Source organism: Diprion similis, chromosome 2, assembly GCF_021155765.1.
Source record: "Diprion similis isolate iyDipSimi1 chromosome 2, iyDipSimi1.1, whole genome shotgun sequence".
Classification (NCBI taxonomy): domain Eukaryota; kingdom Metazoa; phylum Arthropoda; class Insecta; order Hymenoptera; family Diprionidae; genus Diprion; species Diprion similis.
The window spans coordinates 19,327,870-19,339,485 of NC_060106.1; the positions used below are offsets into that span (position 1 = coordinate 19,327,870).

At 41.5% G+C, this 11,616-nt stretch overlaps 2 protein-coding genes across 3 annotated transcripts in view; both read left to right on the plus strand.

The window, feature by feature from the left end:
* Positions 1-2,803, plus strand: part of LOC124416566 (receptor-type tyrosine-protein phosphatase kappa) — a 102,671-nt gene extending 99,868 nt beyond the window's left edge. For both annotated transcript variants that reach the window (XM_046897756.1, XM_046897757.1), the window contains exons 8-14: positions 27-187; positions 822-957; positions 1,054-1,303; positions 1,403-1,479; positions 1,566-1,805; positions 1,924-2,268; positions 2,662-2,803. In XM_046897756.1, coding sequence (XP_046753712.1) covers positions 27-187; positions 822-957; positions 1,054-1,303; positions 1,403-1,479; positions 1,566-1,805; positions 1,924-2,268; positions 2,662-2,742 — 1,290 coding nt within the window. In that variant the 3' untranslated portion in view covers positions 2,743-2,803. The remainder of the gene's footprint in view (positions 1-26; positions 188-821; positions 958-1,053; positions 1,304-1,402; positions 1,480-1,565; positions 1,806-1,923; positions 2,269-2,661) is intronic.
* Positions 2,743-6,186, plus strand: LOC124416296 (the record flags this gene model as incomplete). The annotated part of the gene is made up of 1 exon (XM_046897228.1): positions 2,743-6,186. A coding segment is annotated over one exon (2,841 nt), but the record flags the coding sequence as incomplete, so codon positions are not given.
* Between the last annotated feature and the right edge of the window lie 5,430 nt (positions 6,187-11,616).

Consider the following 11,616-nt stretch of genomic DNA (forward strand, 5'->3'; position numbering starts at 1 on the left):
TTATTATACGCCTGTGTGTTATTCAGGAAATCACCGAGGAGAGAACTCTCCTCCAGTTTCACTACACGGAATGGCATTCCCATACCTGTCCATTCGGCAACGCGGTACTCGAATTTCGGCGTCGCGTTCGCGCCGTTGTTGGATCGACCATAAAAAACGAGTCTGGACCGATGGTCGTTCACTGCAAGTGAGTATAATTTTCTCCTGAGTAAATTACTCTTCGTTCTTGAAACAAAGCTTCTTCGACGAGAGACCATGAAAATGAAAAGCGTTTTTGTTTTGGTTCAAATGGCTTGAAAACACTGATCGCAATGTTCCAAAACAGTCGAAGACAAAACTTGTTCTTCTAGAACTACAACGATTTGTTTATTTCACAGGCCAAAAGTCACTTATAATTCCGTATTGTCTTGGAATTAGCTGTTAATGTCTTATTGAACGAGATATTCCGTGTCAAGCAATTACTTTCTCAGAAATCCAACGACTCGATCTCACAATCGGAGACTCCGTTCCACTACGTAGCAAGGAAACAGCTCGCTACTCCTCCCTATTTCCCCCCCGATAATTGTTCTCTCTCCATTGTTTCCTGCAGCGGGATAATTAGCCCGGGAGTCAATTTACAGCTTCGTTACTCTTACGAGGAGGAGAACGTAAGGACTAAAAGCCCTGACTTTTGGTTCGAGTTCACGTTCTCCATAGTCTGGTTACAAAATTATAGCAAATGATAAATTTCGAAATTTGTGGAAAATTGGTGCTTATCACTGTCTCAAGGCTGATGAAAAATCATCAAACGACACGAATTGATACCTTTCTTTTTTAAACAGCGATGGCGGTGGCCGGTCTGGCGTCTATCTGGCCATAGACGCGAACATGGAACTTGCGGAGGAGGAAGACGCGTTCGACGTTTTTGGATACCTGAAGAAATTGAGATTAAGCAGGAAAGGACTGATTGAGAATCTGGTGAGTTTGAAACCGAGCTTCTCCTGACATTAGTGGTACTTAGTTCTACTTGTTAGTAGAAGTTTGGTTCACACATTCAACGCTCCATCTTCTCAGGAACAATACAAATTCATCTACGACACGCTGGAGGAGTACGTTATATGCGGGACCTCGTGGTTCCCGGTTTCCGAACTCTCCCAAAGACTGAAACAAAAGAGCGTTAAGAATCCGGTGACCAAGATGAACGAGTACCAGCGGGAGTATCAGCAGATCTGCAAACAAACACCGAGATTTACAATCGGCGATTGTGCCGGCGGACACAGAGCCGACAATCGGGAGAAAAACAGAGACGTTCTAGTCGTACCACGTGAGCTTTTTCTCTCTCTCTCTCTCTCTCTCTCATGATAAGAATGAATGATCTTGATCCTGATGAAGGTTCAACAAAAACTTGTTTTCCTCTTCACAGCGGACAACTTTCGACCCTATTTAACCAGCTTCCAGGGCAACAGCTTCACGGACTATATAAACGCCGTTTTCGTTGACGTGAGTATGGAAACGAGCGACCGAACTATCATCGTTCGAACGGTTGTCACGAAATTTAGTTAGAAATTTGTGTTCCATTTATATAGGGCTACACGAAACCTCGAGAGTACATTGTCACTGAGTGGCCGCTTCGCCACACTTGCGGTGAGTTTTGGTCTCTGGTTTACGACTACGAATGTGCCGCCGTAGTAATTCTCTGCGTTCCACCCGCGAACTCGACCAATTTTCCGAGCTTTTGGCCGGAGGGCAGACACTCGAAAAAGTACGGACCGGTATTCACCATCGATCACATCAGCCACAATCACTACTCAAACATCAAGACTTGGGTAAGTAAGTCGATGTTCAAGTGCAGAAATTCAAAACATCAAAACCATGAAAACAGTCATGTGTTACCAACTTGTCGGTACTCAAGGCTCTTCGTCACATTCGCGATCCACATTTCAGGTCTTCAGAATAAATAAGAAGATCGTTTCTCTGACGGAACTGATGGCCGGAGTAAAAGCACCGCCCAAAACCGTCCAGCTGTTCCAACTGACGTGTTGGCCAATGGGCCACAAAGTGCCTACCTCAACCAACAGCCTCGTCGAGTTAATGAACATGGTGGAGAGGTGGAGACAGCGGACGGATTACGGACCCGTCGCCGTCGTGTCACCCGACGGAAGGAGTCGCTGCGGTGTTTACTGCGCGGCAAACGCCTGCATAGAACAGGTCATTCAGCATGGGGAGGTCGACATATTTCAGGCAGTGAAAACCGTACGCAGGCACAGACCTCAGCTCGTTGAGAACATGGTGAGTCCTGAGCTTCAAAGTTCCCAGCTTTTGCATGGTTGATGAGATGATACTCTTGAAAATCAGTTACGAGCCATTTGAATATGAAGAAGACCTTTAACAGGGTTCCGGACTTTGGAGGTTCGGTTCTTTGAATACTTTGACAACCAATTTGGACCAAGTTGGAGATTGTAATTATTGAAGATTGGGTAAAATTAAAAATTAGTAGTAATTTGTAATCTGGAAGGTTGTTCACTGGATGTTTAAACATTTTGAAGGTCGTTTATTGGTTTCTTACCGATCTTAAAGGTTCTTTACCGATTCCTTAAAGACCTGGAAGTTCGTCTCTCTTTTACCTAAAGTGTATTTCCATCCGAAATACCCCATCCAATAAAAATTCGTTTTCATTTCCAGACGGAGTACAAATACTGCTACGACCTGGTCCTCCACTACGTACTGCACTACCTGAACAAGGACATGAATGAAAAGAAGTGAGACAGCGAGTTGAGGGACGAGCTGTGGTTCATCGAGTTTGGTAGGGGTGCGGCGCTGCCGTTGACGCCCGAGGAGGCCCCAGTGGACGGAGAGCCGATCGTGCCCTGCGCGCAGGGGAGAATCGTTATAGAAACAGCGCGGCCAGCGCAGCCCCATTTTGCGACCTGCTCGACGTACCGGAGGCGGCCGAGGCTGCTGGGGGCAAACAGCGTGTCGAGTTTCGGGTACACGGACGGGCCCAAGGGCGCCGTGTCGAGGGGTGCAACCCTCCCTCAGAGTCCTGCAGCTCGACCCGAGGACCTGCGAGTGACCCCCTGGTACCTGGACGAGCCGCCAGGCACGCCCCTGGCAAACGACCACAGCTCGCACCCTCTCCTCCTCCTGCACCACGGGGACCGGGAATCCGGTCGAGGGGACCTCTCTTCGACGCAGAACAGCAGCGTCGAGGGCGAGTTCCCTCGGCCTCCAGGTGCACTCCAGCGGAAGGCCTACATGGACTTGAGGGACGCGATTGCGCTGCTCGACGAGACCTGCCCGAACCCCGACGCCTCCGAACCCTCGCCCAGGACTCCGAGGACCCCGTTGACCCCCCATCCGAAGAGCAAGAGGGCGCGGTCAAAGAGCAGCGACAACTCGTCCAGCTACAGCAACGAACGTCTCAGCGAGAAGTCAATGGATCCATCGCGGAGTCAGGAGCGTGAGAAGAAGCGGCCCTTCCTGAGGAAGATCGGGATATCGAAGACAGAGGACAGGCCCTTTCTCGCTAAGTTCGCGCCCAGGATTATCGGCAAGCCTTATCTCGAGAAAATTGGGCCCAGCAAGGCAGTGGAGAGACCGTTTCTCGAAAAAATTGGGTCGTCTAAAACCGTTGACAAGTTCACGTTCAATCTCCCCACGTCGAAGGCGCACTCTAACCCGAACGCTAAGAACCCGATCGAGGAGCCGGTCAGGTCGCCAGCGCCCCGGCTGGTCCCGAGGGACGCGAGGATCTCATTCAGGAAGCGGTCAGGCAAGGGTCAGCTGCAGAAAATGTACTCCTTTGAGACCGAGGATTTGAACAGTTTCAAGGGTTCGATGAGCCCGATGAAGAGCCCGCGGGATCCGTTGCGCGGTGCTTCTCTCGACGACGTCCTCGAGTCTGGGCCGAGCTCCCTGCCACCGCTTGACGTCACCGAAGAGCCGCAGGACTTCCCGGAACCGGAGGTTAAGTCACAGAGCGTTGCTGAGCTGGTAAAATGCCGAATAATGTCCAGCGAGGAGATCATCTCCTCGAGCTCGTGCCTCAGCTCGCCTCAGGAAGCAGTCGGCTGGGGCAACTCGCCGAAGAGAAAAAAGGACGCGGCTTTGCGGACGCCAAACTCACCGACGAAGCGGAGGATATCGGGGGACTCTCCGGAGCCGAGGACGAAGGAACTGGCCGTCTTAAACCCCGGCGAAAGCTCGCCGACCAAGTCCAGGCATCCCGTATTCGTTCAGGGAAGCGCTACGCTTCCGAAGCAGAAGGACTCGGAGACCTCGCGGCGGCAGAGGTCCGAGGACATTTTGGACAAAATGCAAGATACCCGACGAGGAAACGACCGCGCGAACTTTGAACGCCGAGGCATATCCTCCGACAACCTGAAACTCTCGAGGGAGATGTTCATCGCTGCGGCCTTCGATCCGCCGTCGCGGTACCAGAGCCAGGACATATGCCAGCTGAGGAAGGAGACTGGGAGCAACAGGAAATCGGAATTCCCTGCTTCGAGCCAGGAGACGTCGCGGGAAGCGTTCAAGCAGCTCCACAGCAAGTTTGAGGCTGGAGACGGATCTCCGTCGACGACGAGCTGCTCCGTCAGATCGAGGCTCCAGCTCTACCAGGGCGAAAGATCGGAGAACTCGACCTCCAACGAGCGCTCCGTCGAAGGCGAGGAGGAGGTGGCTCGCGGTGAAGAGGGAAGAGCCAGGATGACTGGACGAACGGTGCGCTCGGTACTGAGGAAGCAGAAGAGCATCGACCAGCAGGGTGACATCCAGGAGGGTGAAGCGAAGTCGTTGCGCAAGCCGAAGCGGAGGATATTCCACGAGCCAAGCCAGGAGACTATGGACCTTCTGACCGAACTGCGGAGGGTGAAAAGCCTACTGAAGACACCGTCGATCGAGAAGCTCGACAAGCCGGAAGAGCTGCAGCCGCTCAGGTTCCCCAAGAAGGTCCTCCTTACCGATCGAGAGTTCTGCTTATCCATCGAGCGCGAGAACAGCCTGAGGAGGCCGGACCCGGAGCCGGAAACGGCGGATTCAGAGACCTGCACACTTCCGGGACCCGCGCTCTTCGAGAAAAGGTGCTTGTCGCTGGACTACGCCGACGAGGAAAAGCTGCCGAGACCGGAAACGCGCGCCATATCGCTTGCCTCGGCCAGGAGTCCGCCGTCCGAGACGGAGACCACGAATTCCATTGACTTTGGCCTGATATGCGACTCAAAGAGCTACTGTTCCGACGTATTCAACACTCCGTCCGACGAGGTCGAGGCCTGCAAGGAGAAGACGCCAGAAGGCGTCGCAGAGATCGACGTATTCAGGGATCAGAGTGAAGCGAAGCCTGACCGGAACCACTGCGCAGAGGTCGACATCGCCATTCCCATCGACCAGAAGGCCAGCCCCAGACGAAGGGTTCAGATTCAGGCGAGGACGAGCGACCTCTACGAGATCATTTCCCCCAGGTCGACGCCGTTCAGGGTCAAGAAAAGACTGAGCAAGATATCGGTCGAGGAAACGATGAAGCAGGAGAGCTTCACAATCGGGAAAACCGCCGTTGACTGCAGGTCAATCGTTGTGCAGAAGAGGAACAAGTGCTTACCGTTATAACACGCGGTCATTTTAACAGGCTGACGTGATCGACGCCGTTCGTTTAAGGATCGTTACACCGATGCGTCCGAATCGAAAGTTAGGAAGAGAGCGAAGACCGTTTGAGAAATCTTTAATAATGTCATTTGTGCTAATGATGGTAACCACGAGGGAAAAAAGCATTTTTACTATGTGATGTAAATGAATTTGAGCAAAGTCCAATTACCCAAGACAAGATATTATCAACTACTTGAGAAAAGGTTCAGAACCTTCAAAATGATTACACTGTATTGGTTTTTATCCAATTATCATGGTTTTGGGCTCTTTTTGTTCACCACAGAGATCTCTGGTGATCGCTTTAAAAATTTTACAAACAGTTATCTTCAGAGTGGATAAAAATTGATTAGCGCAAATACAGTACAACCGATGTTCGTGAATAGTTAGTTATACCATGATCTAAAATTCCTTAAATGTTTTACTGACGATTTATAAATTTATAGACAATTGATCATTTCCAACGTTCTACTAACGATGAACCTTTTCTGAAATTCTTAATTGTATCTCAACTTGGACTATTCGAATTTGGTCAGAGTCTGAGGATTTTTCGATCGGCTCTTTCTCCTCTCCCAACTTTTGATCCTAAATGTGTCAGCATCGCCGAGCCGAGTTTGAGCATCTTTAATTGCTCTTCGTGCTCTTTAACAAACACACGGGACCACACAGGATGAAAGCAGGTCAAGAATTGTTACAGACAGTTGACGGGGTGATGATTCGAATGCTGAGGAAGAATCTCGAAAATCGAAGTTTTCAATCGCGCCGAATTAAAGCCCCCGATCATCTTTACAGTCTCTGAGGAAAGATCCAACCCCCCAGGATTTGCGGTCTTGTATTGAACTATATAAGACGAGAATTCTTGTCTTGTTCAGCGTCTAGGTTCTTCTGCCTACGATTTTATAGTGCCTCCGGTACCGAAATTTCAAGCACCTCACATTGCTGAGACATTTTCTAAGTCATCTGATGTTGATCTCTCTGCAGGTTTTTCGGTTTTCTCTACAGTCGTGGGAACGAATTGCGGTGCTTTTTAATTCCGATCCTTGCAAAGCGTAAAAGAATAAAAAAAGTCTGAAAATCGAGATGAAGAATTGGAAAGTCGATTGAAATCGGTTTCACAGTTTTCGTCGATTTGTGCAGAAAGGGTAAGACGGTACTGTTGTCAAATGGGAATTGTACACCGAGCTGGTTTATCGCTAATAATGATACTTAAACTCTATTTACAAGGGGTCCAAAGAAATGTATGCTCTTCTGTATCCATTGGCATTGTATACATTACATGTATTGTGTTCGTCTGAATGTCTTAATTGCCGAATCGTACTGGCACGATATTGTAATGCGTTGTTTAATTGCGACGTTAAAGTTGAATTGCACGCGTGTACAGCAAATTTTTATTTATTTTTATTTTTTTATTTCTATTCATCACGACCCAATTTCGTTATAATTTTCACTATAAATCGTTTATATAACAAACAGTTATAGTTAATTTTTAAAATTTGGTTGCAATATTTTCAGCATTATTTATCATCATTACACACGTAGTATGAAAAAAAAAAAAAAATATATGTACACGCGGTGCACAATTTAATATCGGAGCAAGTTGGACCATTTTTTTGTAAACTGTTGTATAGAATAATTATTCGCGGCCGAAAATTACAACCCTCTAATGCGAGAGTTCTGTCCTCTTTTGGAAAGTCGTTTTTTAATAACTATACATATAGGTATATACTTATATTATACGTAAATATATTCGAACGATACGCCACGCGATGTTTTACGTGTATTTCAATTAGTGTCTATGTATATTGATATATATAATTCACGTAACTAATACTCGATGTCTTCGCAAAAAATTCACTGCGACGAAGTTTACTATATTATGTAACATAATAATATTAATAATAATAATAATAGCATATGGGTAGGTAACGATGAAATATTGCGAATTATTTACATAAATATATATATATATATATAAATATATATGTATATATAATTATTGTTATACTGGAATGTTGAAATGTTATAGAAGATAATAATAGATGACCAATGTTACGTTGTACTTAGTTTAAATCGTATACCCAGTCAATGTGTATACGTTTGAATTCTTCACCCTGGTTGAAAATTATTCTCTGAAAAATTCTCTGAAGAAAAATGGACGGACCCAAAAGACTAAATAAAATATTCCGAGTAACGTTTCAACAATGAACAAAAGAAATGTGAAATGAATATTGAATATGTTACGAAGAAAACAAAAATTAAACCTACAAAAATTTACAGAAAATAATTTCATCAGAGAAATCATAATTCTGGGTCGAATGAATGTTTATTCGATTATCGAATAAGATTCTACGACGACGCGAAATCTTTAGCCGTTACATGTAAAATAATAACAATAATAATAATAATAATAATAATAATCGTCCGTGAAATAATTTCCTGCAGAGATTATAACGAATTACTAATTACTTTTGTACTTATATTTTATTATGTACACATTATCGCATGAATATTTTGTAATCGGGATACGTTGTAAACGCACAGAGAGTTCTTAAAGCAGAAAGTTACGGGATCCAAGGAGAAAATATTTCGCTCCTGGATACCCAAAAGAGATGTTATACAAAAGTGTTTAGTAATCTGTGTTCTTCGAAGATAACCTCCCCACTTCGTGCAGAAAGAAATTGAATTTTTATACAAGGTTTTATTGTTTTAAAACGTGGACAAAATGATTAGAAGAAAGACCAAAATAAGAAAAGTTGAATTTTCAAAAGGTGACAGAAATCCCTCAGTTTTACAACTGCACACATATACGCAGCCTATATTGTTGGTTTGAATAAACGGAACCGTTCAATTCTGTTTCTATGGATAATTTATTGAAGTTTATTGTACAGAGATTTATTCTCAATATGGTATAAGTATTTTTTTAACACTATAATTATAACACTTTTGCCGTTTTTTCGACGACTGAAATTCAATGTCGGCAATTCTATCGAGATCTGTCCATCAAATTAAGATTGTAAACATCTCTCCGGACTGAGATTGCTGGATTTTAAATTTCATCCTATAATTTTTTTCCAATTGAATTACGTAAGCCTTACCAAACTCCGATTTCCTTTGTCTTTCTTCACGATTTTTAATTTCCGTAATTTCTTACACAACCACAGACACACACACACACACACACACACTCGCACCTACCCTCATTGCCAAAATGATAAATCTAGTAATTAAGGCCCTTTTGTCGAGCAGTGCCTTGTTCATGGATGTGTATTATACGTAATACAATTAACATTAATCTTGTTGAAATGTTATTAAACTCCGACGACAAGGATTATACAATATCCGTGAAATAGCAATATTATGTAACGTACCGATCAAGCATTACAAACTGTTTTTCCCTAAAACTAGCAAACCGGTCCCTGATTTGTACGCCATCGGAAGTCGACCATGTAAAAACAACAATAAGTAAACAATATTCTTCGCATGATTACCGTCGGAGTGGCGTAAGATATTTTAGCAACAAGATATATTATTTATACATTATATACATATATGTAAAGAACATAACCGTTCCTCTTTTAATTTTGTAGGTGTATAAATATTTACATACATTGATATCTACACATAGAGACAGATATAATCGTCAACTCGATAATATAATATATCGCGTTAAATTAATTAATAATTAAAATATTATACGATATAAATAAAAATAAACGTGAGATAATTGTATACTAGATTATATTCGTATTATACATATATATACATATTATTTACATTTAGGTATTATTACATATTTATTGTACTGTAATACTAGTCGACGAGATGTGCCAAACAAATACAATTTATTACGTTATATTGTATATTGTATGGAGTTGGTTATATGTATTTATATTCTATTGTATAAAAATATGCGCGAGTGTCATTTAGTGGGACACTTGAACGTATACTAATGATATGAATATTTGTTTCGCAAATGGCTGTACAAGTTGGCATTCGATGCACCATCATTATTTTATACGTTAATTAAATTTTCTCCTCAAATATAATTCACTGACGGAGAAATCACTGTCATATTTTTACTACAGGCATGCATTTACGTCCATTGCTATAATTGAGAAATCACTTTGTCCGTTCTTTTGACTCATCGTACGTCATTAATCACGTCGAATTAATTGCAAAGTAGGTTTTCATAACTTTGAATAACGATGAAATTTATAGGAAAATGAATAACGTGTTGCATCGAGTGCCTAATCAAGCCAAAATTGAAACGCTACATATAATATGTATATATAAACGTATACATAAATACATAGATAGCATAAATCTATTTTTTATCATAATAGATATTCAATATTTTTGTTTCTCGCTGGCGAGATATCATTTATATTATTTAATCGTTTGTTATACGGTAATAATAAAAGTGAATTCGTTATTATTCGTTGTTATTGTGATTTTTAATGAAAAAGAAAAAATATATATAATAATATAAGTACATATACATATACTAAAACTAATACTTGACAAATTAAAAAAATTGAAATAACGCAATTATACTTGAATATATAAAGTTTAATTTGAAAAATTATAGATTCTTACTTATCGTTCAATTAATTATTAATAAGCGTATAGCGTAACATAACTATATGTATATGCTATTCTGCAACGTCCGACATACATACATACATACATACATGTTCCATTTAACAGTAAACGTCATGTATATAATACATGCGAACGCGAGAGTGATCTCACGATTATATTTCACTTAGAATTAAATTTAAGGAGATTAACGAAATTTTTTTCTAAACTGAAACGTGAAATACATATTATTCATTATAATTATTACAGAATTTTATTGTAGTCTTATAGATACGATAATGCCGAATTACTACTTCGGAAGAGCTACGTCAGTGTTAATCTTGTATTAAAGACGTATATATATATATATATATTAATTACCGACATATATGTGTATGATACATAGAGAAAGGTAATTAATATGGATCTAGGGTATTCGATAATAATCATGAAACATATAAAATGATACAAATACTAGAAATAAAACTCAGAATGAATATTCGTAATACGAAAAGTCAACCACACAAAATCAGCGTTTATTTTTTACATTTTTTTCTCTGCGTAAAGTAAAACGTATAATCGTAAATCTGATCAGTACGTGAATTTTCATTTTTAATGTATCCGGTTTTAGGCATTCAAACAATAGTTAACGTATTTCAGTTTACAAATATTTTTTACTCTGAGTCTCAATTATTCCTATAAATTATTCTATATATTATTCTCCTTCTGTTTGAGTAATTATTCAATATTTTCGAATAATAATTTTTAACACTTAAATTTGAAAAAAATCCTGTGAGATCAGAGTATAAATTAACATGGTGCGCGTTATACGAATAAAACAGGAAAAGAGTTTTCTTTAAGGGGGAGCCACAGTCGATTTCGACGCTGTCGTATATATCTCGAATTATCCCAATTAATCGCACGTATCTAGAACGAAAAAAAAGGTGTAACAGCCCTATTATTCAATCCTGAACAAAATTACTCGAATATATTTTCATTTAACGCAAAAATGAAGAAATGGCATGATTTCTACAGAATCGCGATATTACATGCGTAGGAATTATGCCATTTCATCATCTTCGCGTTAAATGAAAATGTAATCGAGTAGTTTTGTTCGAAATCGAATGTAGAATGGGGCTTTTGCGCCCTTTTCCTCGTCCCAGATACGCGGACTGAGATAATTCGAGATACATGCGACGGCGTCGAAATCGTCTACCGCACCCTTCAAGTGTAAAATTACAGGAAGAAAAGTAAATAGATGAGTAAATATTATTGAATAAAAACCTTTAGACAAATGTAAATATATTATACGAGCGACTGATAAACGTTTTGTAAAGTGTGTGATAAATGATTAACAATTGGTACTGTTGTTGTAAATAATAAATAGGTTGTATATTGTAATTTAACGGCGATTTTATTAAG